We start from the raw sequence: 22,663 nt of genomic DNA on the forward strand, positions 1-22,663 counted from the left end.
ACAACCAGCAGCTTCAAAAGGTCCCAGCAGATATGGCTCTGTCCAAACAGCCCCTCTCCTCTCAATTCCCACCCAGACAGAGGTTGTTAAGGAGAATGAGACCGTGTGCAGACAAAGAACTTCCCCCATGTGGCCTGGCTTCTCCTAGGCACTGATCCCAGCCGAGCTTTTAACACCTGTGGCAAGCGCCTGCACCCGGGACACGTTACTACAGCAACCAGACCATTGCAGGGGCAACGTGGCAATGGTTTTATGGCAGCTGTTTTTTGCTTTCTTTTTGTACAGATAAAAGAAAGCAGCATGGAGTGACAAGGAGCTGGTGTTTAAGGATTCACAACTCGCCACTGCACCAATTATTAAAATTATTATTCCATTACTTATATATGCTTTCTACCCAAAGCACCTTACAGATAGTCCGATCCTGGAGCGCTTTGCTCATTGGTGCCAGTTTCCAGTTTACGGAATGGCCTTAAGCTCAGATTTCTAACCACACAACAGCATCCCAAAAGCAATTTGTGCATTTAACATTAGCACTTGCATCTGGCAAATTTGCATGCCCTGGAGAACTGGGACGTATTTGAGAAAATCTGGACAGTACACTTGGGGATGGTGTTGTTGAGAACGCCACAAACATATTTTGGGGAGACAGCATGATGCAATACCTTAGTGTGGATTGTCTGAACACTAATGTATTAATACATACAATTATCTAAACTGAAAGATTATTAAAAAACCTGACATATACTTACTACGGTTTTACAATTATTTCAAAATATGCCACATTAAACATCTTCAGAATCGTGGTTGCAGAATTTCACAAACAACTGTGCAGAATTCCAAACATTCAAATGCCAGTCATTTACATACTTTGACACATCCCCTGCCCTCTTACATACTACTTTTTCCTTACACTTTTGCCCAATTGTGTTTAACATTACTAACAAGACTGTCTTGTTTTTACCATTTCAAGACATCTTTTGTATACAAAATATGTGCAGAGAGTGTGCAGATTTCATTCTTTGACTAGACTGAAAATCACAGCAAACATAAACACATTTTGACAAATGAAAATAACAGCAGTTTGTGATTACCGAATAGGGACTTTTTAAAATAATTTTATAAACACTGCACTCTAGAGTAATTTCCAGTTGATTAAATATTTAACAGCAGAGCATAACTAGAAAAATATTTGATGACAGAAATAATGACTTTTCCATGACTTTAATATTTTATTATCTTACATAACTTTTCCAGGAATGCTAATCTCAAATTCCCTAATATTCACAGGTACTCCATTACTGTGGGAAGCCTGTAAAGCAGGAAGCATGTAAAGTACACTCACCTAATTGTTGGAGCGTAGTTGCCTTCACCTGTGCAGGGAGATTCTCTGTTTGTAACAGACTCTCGTAAGCTTCCTTTGCGATGCGGTATTTCTTCTGCAGACAAACAGAGAGAGGAGTGATGTTTAAGCAGACAAAAAGGGTCAGAGCTTTTATGGCCCCTCTGGTCTAACACAAAGGGCCTCGTCAGACTGACCACAAATGTATGGTCTCAGGAAGAGATGAAACACACTGGACACTGACCAGGCCAGACACAGAGACACAGGGACGCAGGAGACGACAGAAACACCCAGACAGACTAGGGGGAGGGTCAATCCAGGCCAGACTAGACTTAACAAGTCTGACAAACACAGACATGCTCTGTATCAGTGTAACTTGAGAAGCCCTCTCAGAATAAGTGTTTGTTTTTCTTAGCGACCTTGACACAGATCTTTGTTGGAGCTGATGGCTGCCCACCATAGCTGACCAACCTGAGCAACCCGACTCCAAACACACATGGGTCTAACAACATGAAAGCAATCTCATCTGTGTGTGGTGGACAATAAAATCAACCCATTGTAAAACATAGGTGTTGGTTGGCTGGTTAGTGTAGGAGTCATTGCTTATAGCAAAGTTTTAAAATCAGTAAGAGATTAAATTGAATATAAGACCAGGTGGATAAGAACTATCCTGCATAGAAAGGACTAACTGAGTGACAAGAGTCTATCACTCATAACAGAGACCAATAATTTGAAGCCAAAATGGGAGGGCAGTGTGGGGACTGGTTGGCTGTACACACAAACCATCAAGGATGCACCCTAAAAGCAAATCCATCAATCATGAGTGTTTGCAGCAGCACTAAACTGTGAGCAAAAGAAAACCCCAGGTCCTAAAACACTGTCCTGTCACCTCTATGGCCTGCTTCCTTTACAAGCAGTTATCTACAACGCCTATAGACCACAACAGTGGGGTGCTGGAAGTTTTAAAAATCATATTTAATTGCCAAGTTCCAAGTGAAGTAGAAGTCACAAGGTTTACTAATCAGAGAAGCCGATTTTAGCATAAAAAAGTGATAACAGCAAGTACAGGACTGTGGTGAGTTTGTAATGTCATGTAGTGTTTTCTGAAACAAACACACAACTCGCAACATCTGATTTGGTGTTTTGAGTTATCAAAGTTGAGTTCAAGTTTTTATTAAAAACATGAAGATTCCCTTGGGGATTAAATTATTACAATATATAGGCCTAAGTGGTTCTCAACCATGGGGCTGTGGATTACTTAAAATATATTACATAAGGGCTGGGATAATAACATTATTTTAATATTGTTTGCATTGAAGAACATAAGATTATTTAAACATCTGGAATCATAAATAGAATCGTGATTAATTGAATACATCAATACACCGTTTTTGTTAATAAAAAAAAAGTTTGAATATAATTGTAATGATTTTTCTTTCAAAATGTTGTCATCTAAATACTTGATGCCACAGACTGAACCCTCTGTCTATCCCTCAAAGCCTTGCCCTAATTTCCTTCAAATTAAATATGGCATCTCCTCTGACTAAGGTCTATGGATGGGAAATTACTTCAGAAACCAAGGTCTCAGTCAGAGCAAAGTCACTGCTGCAGTCTTTATCATACAGGACATATAGAACATTATACCCCCAAACATGAGTATCAGTGAAACACTGCAACTTATGATAAAACATTACAAAAAGGGGAACACTCACCTGAATTTCATATACATGAGCGATGTGGAACTGAACTGTGGAGACAAAAAGAGGAAGTGATCAATACTGGAAATCCTTTTTTGCATCCAAATCTGATATGAGGTCAAAAATAAAACCAGCGTTCTTTGTCTTCACTGTTTCAGCTTGAGCGTTAATAAGCTTATGGGTGTACAGACACCGGGAAGGAAGAATATTAGCTTGCCCTTTGTGCACTTCAAGCATGTCATTACTGCCCGTATGCAAGGCAACACACGGCTCAATTTAGTCATGCAGTTTCCCTGGCAACTGGAGTCTCAGGCAGAATGGAGATGGTGAGAGGAAAAATCTAATTGAGGAAAGACTCAGCAAAGACGTGCTAACCTTTTTCCTTTGAAATCCTCTATCAAGGCGACAACACTGTCTTTAATGCTAAAAAAATCCCTCATGCATAATGTGACAATGCAATTAGCAAATAAAAAGAAATTTACTAAAAATGAACATGCTTAGAATGGTACTTACTTTCAGCTTTGGACAAAGTGCAGGGTGTGGAGTCAATCAATGCCAGCTGAAAATGCTGCAAGAAAAGGTGAAGTTTGATTAGACTGGATATAGTTAGTAACACTTATAGACATTGGGTATTTTTACAGTCTGAATTGTCATTCTGAAGTCCAACTGTTAGATATGCCCATATGATTTTTTTATATCCAAAAACAATACCAACATAACAATCCATCCCATAAAGAATAAAAAGAAATTGGCTACAATGAAAGTGCTGTTTCTGCAGACAATGAGTCCAAAAATAAGTTTTCTACCTCTGATAGTATGGAAAGAGCCGTATGGGAATAACACCACAAACCTCCATTGTTATAATGCCATCAAAAACAGATTTGACTAAATTCAGCTACATCATAATAAAATGTAATAATGAAGGAGAGACAGAAAGTCAGGGCAAGCATCGATCACCGTTTTCCCAAAACAACCACAATCACAATTCCATCCATCAAACTATCCCATGACTCCACATCTAGTGAGACAGTGATCATTGGACATTTGAATGTTGGCCATAAACTTATGAACCCCAGCTGTTTTAAATAACTGCAGTTTTTTTTTTTTAACTATTGAGAAACTGCCTCAGTACTATGTATTCACCAGCTGCCAAGGTTCCATTCATTCTATGGGTGAATCTTACAAAACCGGTTACTATTACCAGGCTTTCTTCAGTACTGGTAGTACTAAGCACCGGGTCAATCCAGAACACGCAAATAGGCGTATTTGTGCGAGCGCTCTGTGAAGTGCATTAACGGTTTTAGCATCATGTAGCCAATCACAAACATGTTTGAGCGTGCGTTTTGAGTTTTAGTCAGAATACGTTCAAAACACCACAGTTTGTGTGTGAGTGAGTTCTGCATGCTCACAACCAAGTATAAACAGGACATAAAAGAACAATTGTACAGTATAGACAGTTATTTTATTTTACGGGAATTGCTAATTCAGCGAGCTTGTGCTTTTTGCTTGGTTTCTGACTGACAACCATATTAAAACGCAGGCCTAGATCTATGCATTAAGTCTCGCAGTGCTATAGACCTGCCACGTCCCGTTACCTGTAATGCACTTCATTGTTTTTCATTTTATTACTAACTTTTTATTTGATCTTTTTAATGCAATGTTCATTTAATTGAGGTTTCAATATATTATTAACTTATACTTTTAATAGCATTAATAATTAACTAATTTAATTTATTTAATATCATTTAAAAATGAACTAATTTATTTTATTTAAAAGAATATTTAAATAAATATATTAAATATATATATATATATATATATTTGTATATATATGTGTATATATATATATGTGAAGACTTCAGCTGACAAATCTAAGTCCATCTAACATTTTTCTTTTAAATTAGCATTTTTTTCAGGCTCCTATGTTTAGATTCAGTAATTTCACTTTAAAAGGTTATTAGTCAGTTACTGAAACACCTTATTTTTTAAAAAATGTCACTTTTCCACTAGTCAATTCATTGGCATTTAAAAAATTTGATTGTCTTGTTCATGTGTGCTTTTTTTTTTTTGCAAATAGCTTTAGATCTGTTCTCTAATGTAGGTTATGGCTGTTTCTGTCAGAGTTACAGCAGCACACGAAACGCTGGTGTGTTTAGATACTACTCACAAAATCATGTCATTACCACTGTAACGCTTTTCTTTGGCCTTAAAACGGGCAGAAATATGAGGTTGATGATGTTTCCTGTTGACAGTGACTGAAACTACCACAGGCTCATCCATTTTATCATACTCCTCTCCATCTTTAGTAACAAATCTCTTTAAACAGACTTTCAGCCAGGCAATTGAAAGCGAGCTCATATAAACACTAGGGCTGGATCCAAATATTCGTTCGGTGGATTGGTATAGGTGGATTGGATTGCTAGAGCGCAGAACAGCGGAGTCTGTATGGACAGAAGTGCATGCCTGAGCTTGTATTTTGGGTTAAGCTGCGTTGCTTTGACATTGTGGAAAATAGAATAATAGAAACAAAATGTATTAAGCTTTTTAGCCGTTATTATCAATCTAAATTAATCTCGTTTTTCTTTATTTAAATCTACCCTTTACTGTGTCAGTAATTTGTTAGTCAGAAAAATATTAGACTATCTTATTAAAAGTATTGCTTAAGTTAACAGACCTGTGTGTGTGTGTTACGTGTGAGTGTATTTACTTTGTGTTGTTCATGGGGAAGATGTGTTTAATATCACTAGTGCAGTGTCCGTTCTCGGAGCATATAAGCCCTGCCCGTGTGAGGTGCGCCGTTTCCCGCTCACGTTGTTCTGTAGTTTATTAAAAGTTTATTCATTCTGAACGTGTCGCGTGTCTATCTATATTGCACCAAATGCAACACTGCACTCCCGTCGATTGGATGAACGGTTCTCGAAATAATCAAAATGCAAACTGACAGACAGACACATAGAGAATACTGCCTTTATTAGAGAGAAGAATATGTTCAGCCCCCTCTCTCCGAAGCATTAAAGCTCAAAAAATGGTATTTGGACCAGCCCTAATAAACACCATTATTAATCTTTAAAATCATGATTTGCTTTGCGTCTTCTGATTGGTTCTGAGAACTCTGAGGCTTTTGCTGGCAAAGGGAAGTGGTGTTTAGAGGTTTCTGCCAACGAACCAGTATTTCTGATTGGGCTGAGGCTGGGATTTAGGGAACTAACAACAAACAATACTTGTACAGCATTTAATCATTTTAGTTAAAAAATATTTTAACATTTACTAATAAATTTAGATCAAAAGGTGCATCTATTAACATTAGTTAATGCACTGTGAATTTTTTTATAAACAAACATTAAAAGTTAACAAATGCTGTAAAAAATGTATTGCTCATTGTTAGTTCATGTTAATGCATTAACTAATGTTAACAAATGAGACCATATTGTGAAGCGTTACCATAATTTTATGTATACAATAATATAATTGTACTGTTTTTAATTTATGCTTATTGCCATTTTTAATATTACAATATTTTTACAGTACTATTGAAAATAGAAAAACGCATGATGCATTACGGTAATGAGAAAATTGGGGAAATGGTTGCCATTATTATACTGCTATTATTTTATAGGTCTACTCATACATAGCTACCAAATTATTCTGACTCAAGAGAGGAAACAGCAAGGTCAAGAGGAAGTGATCTTGTAGTGAGAGATGCTACTGCTGTATATTAAGATGGGCACAGGGCATAGAGAAACCCTCTGTGAGCAGCATGATCACAACACTAATCACGAACCCTTTGACATGAAGAACTAGCAGCTGCTCAGGTTACCAAGAAACCAGCCCAAAAGCACAGCCTCTGCTCCTTATTAAATAAAGCACTGAAACCTGTCCTAGCACAGAGGAACCCATCCACCTGCATATTCACAACTGAGGAAAGTGGCCATGCATTACAATGTCCTAAATCTCATGTCCAGCGTACAGACCTCAAAGACAGGTTACAAAAGGACTTAAGACTTCCAACACTCCACATTTACAGCCTGCCTGTCCAGCATAAAACAATCACTGGAGTCAGATTAACATACAATAATCAGAGACACCAAATTCATATTTTAGATTAATAGAAAAATAAAATGGTGCAACCAAGAGAGAATTTTCCATTCAAATTACCATTCAAAGTAAAGCATTTAACAATCTTAGGACTTACATGCCAACGAATCATCACTGCTGTCAGTCGAAACAAGGAAATCATACAAACACACACCTATCTGCTTCATACAGACATCCTCCAGCAAACAAAAACATGGATTACTGACCATAGCAAGCCCTTTGTGCTGAGCTGGTCTCCATTGACCAACTGCTTCCTACACGTTTGCTCTCTCTCTCTTTCTCTCTTTCTCTCTCTCTCTCTCTATGGCTCTCGACTGGCAAGTAGATAATGCAGCAGGATTACCAGTGTGTGTCTCTCTCTAATACTGATTACTATTCAAGAGAGCAGCGGCAGCAGCTGAGAGATGACACGCTGCTCTCTCCTGCCGTAAGCTTTCGCTCTCTGCAGGAAATCGGAACAGAGGGACAGGAGTGAATGAGGAAAAAACAAGATGAAAAGACAGAAGAGGAGGCAGACTGTTCAGTGCATCACATCAGCAGGCATTAAAACAGTTCTATGGAACCAACATGGACAAGTTCTTTATTTAAAAAATAAATAAAAAGCCACTCAAAGCATCTTAACACAGTTAATGTCGAGAAACAGTGAAACAACAGCAACCCATGCTGCAGCGGCCTATGTCTAAACAGACAGTATAAAATTAATTAATTAATAAAACAAGTGTTAAAAAGTCTGAGGTTAGTAAGATTTTTTTTTTTTTTTTTTACGAAAATACCTTAATTTAGCAATGGATGCATGAAATTGATCAAATGTGACCGTAAATAGAGTGATAATGTTACAAAAGACTATTGCTGTTCTTTATAGCCATCAAAACTTTATAGTCATCAAAAATGTATCACTGTTTCCACAAAAATATTAAGCAACACAACTGATTTTAACATTGATAATACCAAAAGATGATTCTTGAGCACCAAATCAGCATATTAGAACGATTCCTGACTGGAGTAATGATGGCAAATTTCATTTCAGCTTTGCTATCACAGAAATAAATTACATTTAAAAAAAATTATGAACAGTTATTTTAAGTTATTACATAATATTTTTACTATATTTTTGATCAAATAAATGCAGCATTGGTAAGCATAAGGGACATCTTTCAACAAAAAAAAAAAATCTTCCAGACCCCACATTTTTTCCACCAAACCCCTTTAAAAGGATACAAGTAAAGCTCCTATTAACTGGAATTGTGAAAGATTGAAATCTAAATAGCTTTTTAGGGTTGTCTAGTTAGTTAGTGAGCATACTTGATCTACTTGAATTATCAAATCATCAAAAAGATGACTGGCTCTTTTAACTTTAAGGCAGAAATTCTTACAGCAGCCATTTAGTGTTATGAATTCTCCCCATTAATATTTCTAAACAGATCCTCTCCATTATGCAGAAGCTGCAGTAAGACAACTTCAGCCATGATGATTGAATAAGTTCAGAATGAAATAACACTAGGGATAATCAAGTATAGAAATTTGAGCTGATCATCATATTTATGCTACAGCAGATAAACAATTTTAGTTATGGCCAACATAAAGGTTAAGATTTTATAAATAATAAGCCTAATATCATTTGCTTCTAATATTAGCTAATACTAAAACAACAGACAAAAACACAGATATACTGCACATGTATATAGCTCAAACAGTAGAGCGTTGGCGCTTGCAAAGCCAAGGTCATGGGCTCGATTCCCAGGGAAAGCAAGAACAGATAAGAATGTAAATGTGTACCTTGAAATGCAAAGGAAGTCGCTTTGGATAAAAGCGTCAGCCAAATGCATAAATGTAAATGTAAATGACCACACATTGACTACAATCCTGAACAGTGATCAAACTTTTAAATGCTGATAAATGATATCAGTCCATCGCTGTCAATGCAATGTCAAAAGGGATGACACTGCAATAAAAAAAGCATGGTGTTTTTGCAAAAGATTTATGACGCATAACGCTACAGATACAATGCTTTAAAACGCAGGCGTAATCCTTATGGTAGACACTTACCGGAGAGTTATGCTCAAGGAGTGCAGGGCCGCACGGGTGCATAAAGAGAGCACCGCTGCCTGCCCTCAGAGCTGCCGCTTTGTTCCCGTAAGTGGGATACATAGGGAGCAGGAGAGCATTCAGTCCCTGCCACCCCTTCCCCAGAGCAGAGGGAAGACTTATTAGCACTCACTCACTTACTCTGACTTACAATTAGGGCTGGGCGATATATCACATGACATTGTTAGGCGCATCTTGTCAGTAAAGCCGGTTCCTTGATTAGTAGTAAATCGCCATCACCTGCTTTCAGATGGAGCGGCATTCACTACAAAGATCCGTAGTTAACTGACAAGCTGAGCCATATCGCATTAATTATCACAGGCGATACGTCCGCGATATTAATGCGATATGGCTCAGCTTGTCAGTTAACTACAGCTCTTTGTTGTAAATGCCGCTCCATCTGAAAGCAGGTGATGGCGATTTACTACTAATCAAGGAACCGGCTTTACTGACGAGATGCGCCTAACAATGTCATGCGATATATCGCCCAGCCCTACTTACAATACCCTGAAGAGTAAGAGATGGTTGAGGATGTCCAATGCATTGCATTCCACACCTTCAGACTCTGCAGTTCAATCTAAGAACCTCTCAGGAAGAGACTGTCTGACTGACAAGTAAAAACCACAATCAGTCGATTTCCGCAATGTTTACAGTTATGTCTGATAGAAGATTCAATGTCATAAACCTCATGAACTTGACAAATCAGTCAGCACACAATAATATCAAAAATCATCACAGATGGCTTGCATTCTCCATTTCTAATAGCACTGAAGGCTCAAGAGTTCTTGTTGGTGTCCTTAAGACCATGGAGTGGGATGAGGAGAGGTTGGGAACAAGGGAAACATATTTGAAAAAAAGGAAGTCAATAAGCTCAAAAATCAAATCCTCTGCACAGAGGTTGTCTTCCCTTTAGCCCAGATGGCTACTCAGCATGCACACACACTAGAAGAGCATGTTGAGAGGGAAAGGAAGGAAGAAAAAAAAGACAGAAAATTTTGCACTCTGCCCTGCCCTTGGTGGTGACAATAAAAGGAGAGAGATTCATAAAAGAACAATAAAATTGTTCAAAAACAAAACCAAAAAAAAAGCAATAAAACACAAATAAGTAAAAAGACTATGCCAGTGTATTTACAGTTTAGACTGTGAAGCTGAAGAAAATCACATAACGTAGGTAAAGACTCACTGGTGACTCAGTGACCTACAAAACAGTTACAGTCTGCCAAAAACAGCCTGCAGCATTATAATCCCTGACCAGAGTAGAAGCCAAGAGACTGGAAGAGCTAATTAGAAGCCTGTATAAACTTTATATATAAACTTTTTTCATGCTCATCGATAGAGCTGCCCCCTAATAGTAAACAAATTGTCAAGTCGACTTGAAGAGGCCTAGTTGACCAAAAATTGTATTAGTCGGTTAATCGAATAAAAAAAAAAACTCATGACAAAGTCACGCAGTCCGTGAGGGACAGATCGTTAACGGCGGGTCCTTGTGGTAATTACAGTATGTCGGGCAGGAAATCCAAACATTTGCCAATCATCCATCGACCATAAGTATGGCTTATCATTTGAAACATGCAAGTGCAACTTTACATGGCTTCTCGTTCTCACATTAACCTAGATAAATGTACGCTGTTATTATGCACATATCCAAGTGTTTCTGCGGAGTGTGAAAGCTATTAGCAAGCTTATTGCATGCCATGTAGGTGCTGGCACGATCACTTGCACTTAACTAAAAATACTGTCATTTTTGGTCTTACATCAAGAGAAGCCTAATAAATCATTCAAATCTGACTAATTTTATTTGTGTGCACTCACAATAACTAAACATTGTGCTTTTGTAAAATAAAGAAAACAATCAGGATGCGCTTTCTGCAGTCTCGGTCTCCGTGAACTTGAGCGGGTCAAAAAATACACAAAACTCAGCGTGAACTTTCCTCACAGACATGAGAAATACATCTATCGAAAGCTTGAAATGTGCATTTTTAAACGAACCGATTCAAACGGAAAACAAATATTCTCAGATTATGCTATGAAACGTGTATATAGGTGTGTGCAGTATTCTGCGGAGATGACTAGTCAGCATCGCCAACTTCATGCAGCCGAAAACACAGAAAACACTGGTTTATCAATAAATTATTAAAATCTTCAGTATCCATGCTGTTTTTTCACGACACATTCATAATCATTACTTTTGCCGATGTGCTGTGGCAAGCTTTATGTGTGCGCTTAAGGGCTGATTAGGCTATGTATAGGCAATTAAAGGCTCATTATCATGATTTGGCTAAATAACATACATGTGCGATTAGTCAATTAATCCCTTAAATGAATGACTAAAAGTCAACTAGAAATTATTTTAGATGAGGGCAGCCCTACTCCGCTCAAATAACGCACAGACATGAAATTTCTAACACACTGATCCGCTCCCTGCTACGCTCTGCTCACATGCTCTGATAATAATAGCTTTGTAGGACATCATTATTTGGATAATTGGTCAAAAAATAAAATCTGATTCTGTTGCAAAGAACTGAATAAAGAATAATACATTGATATATATAATATATAATATATTTTCTGTCCAATTTTAGTGTGTTACTTTCGATAAAAGTGTGGTTATCTTAATTTATTTTTCTAAATTCAGAATCATTAAAATGATTGAATTTAATTTTAAAGTTGACAACAACAGATTTATAAACGATTCTCATATGAATGTTGAGTTCCCAAATGCAAATGATAAGATACTCAAACACAGCACTTGCAGAATAGCATTTATTCTGAATCGAAACTGAAAACACTGCTGTTACAGTACTCAGAAACATGCAGCACATCAGACAAGACATTTACATAATTACGTTAGAACAGTTGCCATGTGATGAGCGCACTGAGCCGTATCACATTCTCACCACCAAGCATTGTCAAATTTCATAAAAAAAAAAAAAGAAGTTACCGGGCAACTGTGAATTAACCGTTTCAACTCTCATTTGATGCTTTGAACCATGGCTAACATACTAAGGGTGTCCCGCAGATGGTTAGATCCCACCATGAGTTAGTGCAGTGCTGTTAGAAGCAATCCATGCATGAAATAAATGTATTAGAAAATGTAACATTTTGCAGCTTATTTAGTAATTGTTTAAGGCCATTTTGCGATTTCAAACATTGTACAGTAACCTGCACTCCTCCCCCAACCAAAAGAGATTCTCTTTCTCTGAAATACGCAGCTCTCATGGGTCATAATTTTCAGGGTGGAAAACTGTAATCTGTATAAATACGGAAAATCACATCTCTGCCAGAATTATAAAATGTATACATATTTAGAGACTGTAGCTTTAGCTCCAACAGTAGAGCACGGTGCTAGAGACGCCAAGGTCACGGTTCGATTCCCAGGGAATGTAATTGATAAAATGTAAATAAAGTTGCTTTGGATAAAAGTGTCTGCAAAATGCATAAATATAATATAGAGAGGGATACAGAGCTGTTAATAGACATACCTTGAGGCTTGACTCATAGTTTGTGTTGACTTTAAACATCAGGCCGAGTCGTAGATGGATCTCCTTGGCTCTTGAGAAGCTGGGGTCAATGTAAAGCACCTCCTGAAATGCCTTTATTGCCCTGCGAAAGACAAAAACAACAAAAGAAACCTTAAGGAAGGTCCTTAAATTTGTTCATGTATACAATGTGAATTAAAATGTGAAATGAATGCATAAAAAGCAGCGAAAAGCTAAATTAAATGGTCCATGTGCTTTAAAAAGAAAAGCTAGCAGCAGAAGCATCATTGCCATGGAAAGGCTAGTGAAACATTTGCGCCGCATGGTTGACCCTGTTGTAACCCATCTCCCTCTATAATAGAGACAATATTGTGTGTAAAATATATCACAGTATTATCTTATTTATTGAACTGTTGTATAAAACCAATATCCCATTTGCACTCGTGCTATTCGATACAAAAACAACACTCGTGTGATATTGTAGTTGCTGCTTGTGTGATATTGCTTAACTATATCATAGGCTTGCTGCGATAATCGATGTTACACAGCGTTCAGCCGCACAGGCGCACACCTATTACATCACTTGCCCACCGTGGCACCGTTTAGATTTTTTTTATAGCAATGAAAATCATTTAGATCAGTTACAGAACAGACACTACAATTAATATATATATGCATGTATGACATTCAAATTTATAATAGCCAGAGTGCCACACACACAGTGAACCATAACACATGATCTCCACCTCTGACAGATATTGCAGCACGTGGTCGGCTCACAGCAGTGGGCTTTGCTTGCTTATACAGTATCTGCTCAGACAAACAGAGGGTGTTTTTACTGAACCACAGCCCAATGAACTCAATGGCCCCAATCCCCCCTCCTCTCTGCAGAGCACTGCAGTACGAGAGAGCCCTGCTGCAAGACAGAACGAAAGCTTTATCATTTCTTTATTCCCTCTTTATTGCTCGAACATGAGCTGCAGCTATATGAGACTATCTGGCAAGCAATCAAAAATATCACTAAATATGAAATTCAAGTGTCAATTAGATCAATTAGTATGTCTGGCTTCATAAAACGAAATACTAAAAACAAGCCAATCTGGGCCCATCGTTTATCGATATAAAACTGATAGGTTTGTTATTTCAAACTGTAAAAAAGCTTTTTTTGTGTGTGTACTGGAGAAAGTTCTGCTAGCATTCAATTTCAGCTCAGTGGAAAGAACCCACAGAAATCTGCCATTATAAATGGCCATATTTGCATATGGGCAATTCGTTTTGGACAATTTTTACTGAAACAATCACATGAACTGTAAATACCATGTGATTGAGCAATGACATGAATTGCAATTCATTTTAAATCGCCATTTCATGCATTTAAGAAGCCATTAAAAAAGTCAGGCACTGCTAAAATAATAGCATAAATTGCTTGCAAAACATTTAACATTGTTTTTAGAATGCCCAGCTATTTGTGATTGGCCTTCAATAGGGAAAGATATTAGGGGCTTAACAAGGGCTATTACAGCACAAATCTTGACTCCTTGTTCAGTATGTACCTGAATATTTAAGCATTTGTACTGAACTAGCCATAAACTAAAAGCAAAACTAGTTTCATTGTTTCACATAGTCATGCACCGACATGAAAATTCTGGGTCGAAACAAAATTCAGGATGCCCTTGGCCAAAAACCAAAAACGATTTTTTTTAATACTTATTTTAAATTATATATTTTTGTATAATTGCATTAATATTAGAGTTTAATTCACTTAAATTTAAAATTTCAGAAAGAAAAAAAAAAGTTTATTTGTTAGCCTAATCAATTAATGAAATCAAATTTAATCAACACTCAAATAAACAGATTAAAAAAATATATACAAAAATAAACAAAAAATAAAATTGAACATACGGCAGTTTTTATATCAACTTTTTAATAATAGAATTATGTATACAACGGATTGCAGTGGATTCATGATCCGTATGGACCAAGCCCCACACTTCGGCACGCATGTGATTCTCGGATTAATTGCTTGCTAAGTTTAACCATTATAGAGTGAAAGCTTACTATTTGCACAAGTTTCATCTTGCCAATTTACACATTCAATTTTGAACCATTCAAGTGCAAGAAGAGGCGATAGAGAACTCTATTCGGCACCCACGTGCTGTTATCTGTGCACAGCTGCGCGCACACAGAGAGAGGCGTGTTTTAAAGAGTATGAAAACACCTAATTGATTCTTCTTTTGCGTCTCCTTGTGCTTGAACGGACACACACACGAAACCATGTTAAAATACCAGTCTCAGCAAGTATTCTCGTAATCACAGTCGGTTATGTATTAAATGAATGCAAACAGTTGAGAAAGAAATCGAATGTGTATCTATATCAGGGTTCACCAATCTCGGTCCTGGAGGGCCGCTGTCCCTGCAGAGTTTAGCTCCAACCAGCTCCAACACACCTGTTTGAAATTTCTAGTATGCCTAGTGAGACCTTGATTAGCTGGTTCAGGTGTGTTTAATTGGGGTTGGAGCTAAACTCTGCAGGACAGCGGCCCTCCAGGACCGAGATTGGTGAACCCTGATCTATATATATATATATATATATATATATATATATATATATATATATAAAATTATCATTATATATCTTTGCGTGGTATTGCGCTGATCTTTTTATATTGGTCTTAAAGTGACAGCAAGCAACCTATAAATGCCTACTGTTCTTATTACTGACTGTTCACTTGTCTTTGATATTTTGTTTACTTTATTGTGGGCTATAAGTAAATGAAATGAAAAGCAAAGTATACTTAGCAAAATGCTGCTTTCTAGAGTTATTTTTTTTAGCCAACTAACAAGATATGGACATATATGCTGTCACGCTCTTTGAATTTATCTATAAATATATATGCTATGTGTACTGTGCTAGACTAACTGGGACTGGTCAAAGCACTTGCATATTGTTGCCCTATTGTTGGTTTGAATTGTTCTCCTCATTTGTAGGTCGCTTTGGATAAAAGTGTCTGCTAAATGATTAAATGTAAATTTGAACCAAAGGGCAGATTCCTGCAGGGATCACCCCGCAGCCCTCCTCCCATGCCCATCTGCAACACAAGCAACATGCCAGGGGCACTGCCACTACACGCAGACGCCAGTAACCCGCGTCTCCAGAGCTAAACCCCACGCTTAATATATCCCCTGTGATAAAGATAAGACAAACACAATGGATTTGAACGTAGTTTGATGCCAATAGCCGGGGCACCATGTGAGCCATCGCTAAACTAATGTTAGCTTTACATTTGGCTTCTCAGAAAAGCGCCGATCTGATTGGAATGCTAAAAGATGAAAGGGTCTGCGCATAGCAAAGCTGTGGTGGGGTTTCCAGTTAAATTAATTAGAGACCCTGATATGCTGTCCTGTTAACCTTCCCGCTTTAATGTGATGTGCAAATTGACAGCTGTCGTCATCTTCTAAAAATACCTCAGGCTTTAATACTTAAGTCGTCAAATGACTATTACGTATTGATTATGAATGAGCTGCACACATAACACTGGTGGTTGACATTGCCAGCTTTTACATCTAACATCTGGGGGGGAAGTGTGTTCTAGCTCACCTCTTCCTCGAGCTCCATAAACAATCCTCAGAATATCTATGATTTCTCATCTGGTGCGCTCGGCTAACGACCTCTGGCTTTGCTGCTTGTATTGCACAGACAGGGACTGAATTCTCAATATGCTGATGACTTACCTTAGCAACCACTCTCCCACAGCACACATTATGTGAGCCTTATCATATTTATCACAGCCGTCTTACTTTGGCTATGAGTCACTCTGAAAAAAATCACTATGTATATGATCAAATCGAATTAATATGCACCGTCACTCTGAACTCAGATAAAAACTGGACACTGAACTCTCAGAATTTGAAAGTTGAATCGGTGTTAAAAGTAAAAAAAAAAATAAAAAATTGGTGCGGTTATTGGATTGCATGTACGCTAGAAATGTTTAGTGAAGTGTTGTTAACATATCAACAGAAAACAGAATAGACTAAAAGATCGATCTTGAGATTTAAGAATATCAGTATCGATTAAAATCGAGGAATCGTTGTCGTCAACCAAGCCCTGGAGTCCACACAGCTGACACGTTTAACTGTTGTAGTTTATCCACATTGTGTGGCGTTAACTAATCGTAACTGTTTCGGTCAATTTCAATCCTACATAACCATTTCGACCCCAAGACATAAAATTGCTGTTTTGGCCACAGAAATTTCAGTGCATTCAAAGTTTCACAGAAATAATAAAAAAATGTATTTGCATTTGTATGCAGGATAACTGATCTGCTAAAAGGAATAGATGCAAAAATGAATGACTTCGTTTTTAGCAGTCCAAAACTCATGCCACAACCAACCCAGCATATAACCAGCATACTAATCAAACCACAGTTATCATCTCCATTCCAAAATACCAAAAATAGAAAATTGAAAGGCAAACAAGAATACTTTAACAACAAACAAAATCCAAAGAACAGATCATCTTCTTATAGTATGGACATATCTGCCTGACTTCACGTCTCTCAACCTTACTGGACTTGAAGACCCCTGAATTACTGCAAGCAAGAATGGGAGAGAGAGAAAACGTAAAGCAGGTCATCTAAGTTTCCTGCTCAGGAATCGAAAGGCAGGGGAAGATTACCTTATCACCAACTACTAGCATGCAAGAAGTGGTGACTGGGTCAAGTGCTCTACAGTCACTGCACACTGAAATTAATGATTTAAGTAACAGACAATATAACCTACAGGACAAAAATGTGACAAAGCAGTTCAGACCTTAAATGAGTAATTGATTCAGGGATTTGAAAGGTACATTGGGTCAAAAGAAACAACTAAACGGAATGTTCCAGATTCGTTCTACCAACAGAATTTGTGGCATGCTGTAGATTGGCATAACTTTTTTTTTTTTTTTTTAAAGGATTTTATGGGGAAAGACAGCACCAGAAAGTTTAAAAAGTGCAATCCCAAAACTTATATGGAAATGAGAATGTACTGAAACGTGTCGATGTGCGCTCAGTGCATATAGAGCACACATATACAATATAGCGGACTCACACGTGCTTCCTGTACGATCCCTGTACGTCACCGCAAACGTCTTTACCTTCATTGCAATCCTCATTCATCAAAACTTTACTAGTGAGACGCTGGTTTGCTTTATCCAAGAGAGAAATGTAGTTTGCGTATCATCTGGCCTTAAAGCGGTGTGATGTTTTGATGGCCAGTTCAGTCTGTATTTCACACAGTGCAATGTTCTTCGCGTTCTTCAGAAACAAACTCACAGAATTTCACAGAGCTTGTGTTTTAAAAGTGAAACAGTGGAATGAATAATTCACTAAAATGCAACTCGAGTCTCTATTCCCTCTACCATCTCTGATGCAATCAGCCTAGTTTTCTTTACATTAGTTCTGTTTTGGACTGATCGTTTGAATGAATTTGCTTATTGGATCATTGGACTTTCCTGGAGTTTAGCGGCTTAAAATCTCAAACAGAGAAGCAAAATCGGGTTAAAGGGTTAGAATAGAGATTTCCGCCTACTAGGGTTACAGGTGCTTGAGCCATTGTAGATGCTCAGTGTGAAAAACGGCTTCTAAGATAACTGCATGAAGTAAATTAAGTTAACGATGCAATTTCAATTGCAATTTTGAATTAATCACATACTTTAAAGCTCCAATATGCAATTTTTCTCACCGCAAGTGGTCGCTAACCTCTTACAATAACAAAGGCGATAAGCAGTGATAAGCGGAATCATGGAACTTGTCGTCATGCCGATGGATCTAATAATGTTCATGGATTAGGGATGGAACGATTACCGGTTGCACGATAAACCATGATAAAATGTCATCACGGTTAGAATTATCGTTTAAAATTTTTAATTAATCACGAAAACCGTATTTGATTATAGCGATTTTGAAAACTCGCGGTAAATCCTGTCACTCGGTATTACAGTGCTTGGTATTGTACGTCCTATTCTCTGTTATTGTTAAGCCCCAATAAAGATATAAAAAATATTGTAAAGCATCATATAGTTTTCGTGCACTATATTCCAAGACTTCTGAAGCCATTTGATAGCTTAATGTGAGGTACAAAATGAATATTTAAGTCGTTAAAGTTAAGGTCCTCAGTCATTCTCCATTCAGCATTTAAACAGCGGGTCGCATTTGGTTATGACAGTAACTCACTCCAAGATCAATGTTCCCAATATTATACTTTATTTGTAGAAAAAGGTCTATTGTTTTTCATAAAAGTACTGTGTCTTGCTGGAGTTTATTTCTGTTTCTAAATCATGAGTCTTTCTCGCGGGTGTCTGTTAGATCACACTGTCAGTAGAGAGCACTATGAATTGTTCTTCACGTGCACAGTAACTGAAATTTACTACTGTCAAAAGGCTCAATAAACTGTTGCATAGATATGATAAGCATCAATATCTCTTCCCCTTGTTTTTTTTTACTTTTCAATGCAAAGCGCTGCACAAACTCCATGTTGCTTCAAGCGCATCATTATGCGCACGGGATGTGCATAAGCCGCTCTGGCGCTCTATAATGAAGCCTTTCATATTAGGCCTATAATACTTTTGCCCAATGAACGATTAAGATTATTAAATGGTCTTTCGTGTTCTGCCCTATCGATCAAATGTTGTTGCCTCATGAAAAAGGTATTTTATATATGTAAATACATGTATTTGTTTTTCATCAATGTATTTTATAACAATACAAAGAGCAATGTGGAACATTTTACCTTTTATTTGTTCCAAAATAAATGTTTTTTTCTTCTTCCACTATAATAAAATTTGCTGCTGAATTATCCACTAACCTCATTTGTAATAGCATTTTAATGAAACAAGAGAGCGTGTCCGTGGTGATGGAAGAGATGTGCGCTGTTATAATGCGTTGCTATTGACGACGGTCATATAATTGAATGTGTATGCTTAAAAAAAAAAAAGTGCAGAGCTGCTAATTTTATTTGTCGTTTGTTGATTTCCAAACATAAAACTTGTTGAAATGTTTCCAGTGTGCGAATTAGTTCTTTTTGAACATTTTCATCTCATTTTTACAAAACCGTAATATTGATAACTACCCGCAAGTGCTGAATTACTACTCGCACAGGTTAGTTTATTTGACGAATTAAACTTGTGAGGTAATGCAGCGCAGTTTCACTTGGTCTACTACACTATCATACTAAACTGCACTTGAGTGTGTTGAAAGTTATAATGTTATTCTATGTGTTAGTTTGTTGGCTATATGAGACTAGCAGTAAGCAAGATCAACATTAGAATGACATACTGATCATATTCTAACATTTCATCATGTTGAGCTATATAACTGATTCGTTTTATGTACATTTGCTCACCGGTCTAATAAAGTACATGCAAGAGCGGCGTCTCTGTCAAGTCCAAGTTTGCCGTGGAGCTCTCGACATCTCGAAAACGCCACGCTGAAATTGATCCTCTACTTTTATCCCAAAGTCTGCTTGCCATGGTCCATAATGTTTGAAGGAAACTACAACAGCGTGAGCGTGCCGCTAGACGTAACGCAGTTGTCCACGTCTGTCGCCATGGTTACTATGGCAGCATAAGCGGAAACCAGGGATAACGCGGATATTACGTCATTGACAGGCGACAAGTTTATTTAAAATTGTGAATTTCTCTGAATTTACAAATTCTTGGAAACATTTACGATAATGTAAGTACACAATTGAAATAAATATATAGGCTAACACGGTGCAAGAGGTTTTTGGATATTTTGATAAAAAATGTTGTACCTTTAATGTGTTAACGTTGACACCCCTAATATTAACATAAAAATCATACATACTTCACCTTCAAAGATGCAGATGCTTTATTTCTATCATCTATCAACACATTCCTTTTTTATCCAATATACACATAAATGTACTTCCACATATGCCAAGTTAATGCAATTCCTGCTGCTGAAGCAAGCTGTACAATTCTACAGAGCATGTCTGAGGCATACCCTTACAAAACCAACATGGTATGCCTACCTTCTCTGTCCAGAATGGGCATCTGAGGGGGTGCGCTGCACTGCCCTAAGACAAGAAAAGAGGGGACCTCCAGTAGTAAATATCACAACATACCATCTGTACATACATTTGCCAAATCAATACCAATATCCTATATCATTTCATAGATGGTACAATAATATATATTAAATTGACCATAAAAAAGCTATTGGGGAGGGAAAAAACTTGACTGATTCATGAATGAGGGAATGTGATGCTTTTCCCATTTTCTTTTAAGACCCAGACCTCCATTGAGTGACGGCACAAGATCACAGCTGAACACAATAATGGTCTTTGGCAGATTTCAAATGTAACCTAAAACTCACCAGACTAAAGACAGTTTAATCATATACTTATAAATCCTTAATATTTGAAAGAAAAAAAAAACCCTGGCATAAACTAGTAAAGTATACACAACTGCTCGGAACAAAAAAACATGAGGCAGAGGCAGGCATTAAACTCGTTCAAGAAAATCTGCATCCCCCACCACCCCAAAAATACCTATATCTCAAATGTTATAGTAACAAGTACAGATATTGTCCATGTCTAATACATACTGCATGTTTTGAAAAAAATCCTGAGCCTGTTTTATGACTTGGTTATAAAATACTAGTTAAGTATCCATTGCAGTTTTTCAGCACCTTGTGCCAAGAGTGTTGCAATTTTAAGCTACAAATGAAAGAAGCGAGGACAGAGAAGGTCATAAACCATAAATGAATCAAGTCCATAATATCTTTGTTTATTCATATACAATATCAAACAACAACAGAAATTTTAAAGAATTACACTAAATGTTTAGTTGCAACAAAAGTAGCTGTCTATTTGACAACAATGTTGCCACTTCTCCAGCAATGTATGCACAGAAGTAAACAAATGTGGTCTTCTGCTTGCACTTTGCTGCTGAAGCCCACACCGCCAACTAGAGTTTTGGCTGTGCACTCGCAGAACAACACAGACACACCAACGCAAAGCTATGAATGCAAACCACCATGTTGTAGGCTTGACTTATAATCATAATGGCCGAGAGAGAGTCTGTGGATCATGTCCATATTGGAAGCCACTCCAAAAAAAACAAAACAACAGCACCCCAACCAACCCCCCCCCCACACACACACACACTCACACAAATGGAGAGCCCCTTTACTTTGAACCACAAAAAGTGCATGGAGAGTGAGACCATATATTTAAATGGCAACATTTTGTGGTTTAATCACATATCAATTTATTTAAATTACCCTACAAACCAAAGAAGAGATAATGCCTTAAAAACAACACTTGTTATTCATCGACAGAACAAAAATTCACACATTCTGCAGTCTTTAACAACATAAAGATAAAAGGCTAAAAGTAAAAAAAAAAAAAAAAACAGGACGAGCAAGGGTAGCATAAAATACAGATTTTGAAATCAGTCTGTATGCTGAGAAAGCATCAGCATCACGCTTCAGGTCATGAAAAATGCTATCAGGGATGATATCTGAACAATCTGTTACAGATGAAAAAAGAAAAAAGAAACCACATGGAATGCATAAGAAAACAAATGCATCACAGAATACATTGTAATTGTGTACTTACCACTGAAAAGCATTGTAATGGAAGTAAACCAAACCAAGGCCATATAAAAAGGCAGCATTCTGGGGGAAAAAAAGAGCTGAGAGTTAGAAACTCATGAAAACAAACTATTCATTAATTCATCATAGTTGAATTAATCTGTGAGATGACTTTCTGATAAAGGATGACACTTTAAGCATGAGTACCCTCACAGGAGGGGATAGAAACGGCTGCGGCTAATGAGCAAGAGTTCAACTAAATAGGTAAGTCTTCGTCTCCCGCAACCACAAAAGGTTATATTCACATAATGGAATGAAAGTGCAAAACAATATGGATCAATGAAACATTATCGTGTCTTAACCTGTTATCTG

At 37.3% G+C, this 22,663-nt stretch overlaps 1 protein-coding gene across 7 annotated transcripts in view; it reads right to left on the reverse strand.

Annotated features, from left to right (window-relative positions):
- Positions 1 to 22,663, reverse strand: part of kdm6a (lysine (K)-specific demethylase 6A) — a 55,243-nt gene that overhangs the window by 20,968 nt on the left and 11,612 nt on the right. For 3 of the 7 annotated variants that reach the window (XM_079880760.1, XM_079880757.1, XM_079880756.1), the window contains exons 5-10: positions 22,317 to 22,375; positions 20,727 to 20,771; positions 12,699 to 12,819; positions 3,550 to 3,604; positions 3,052 to 3,086; positions 1,343 to 1,436 (exon numbers count right to left, since the gene is read on the reverse strand). In XM_079880760.1, the coding sequence (XP_079736886.1) occupies positions 1,343 to 1,436; positions 3,052 to 3,086; positions 3,550 to 3,604; positions 12,699 to 12,819; positions 20,727 to 20,771; positions 22,317 to 22,375 (409 nt within the window). Of the gene's footprint in view, positions 1 to 1,342; positions 1,437 to 3,051; positions 3,087 to 3,549; positions 3,605 to 7,228; positions 7,318 to 7,337; positions 7,396 to 12,698; positions 12,820 to 20,726; positions 20,772 to 22,316; positions 22,376 to 22,663 lie in introns of those variants that run through there. The other 4 variants (XM_079880759.1, XM_079880758.1, XM_079880762.1 and 1 more) reach the window with 3 other exon arrangements.

Source organism: Squalius cephalus (genome assembly GCF_949319135.1).
Source record: "Squalius cephalus genome assembly, chromosome: 9".
Taxonomy (NCBI): Eukaryota; Metazoa; Chordata; class Actinopteri; order Cypriniformes; family Leuciscidae; genus Squalius; species Squalius cephalus.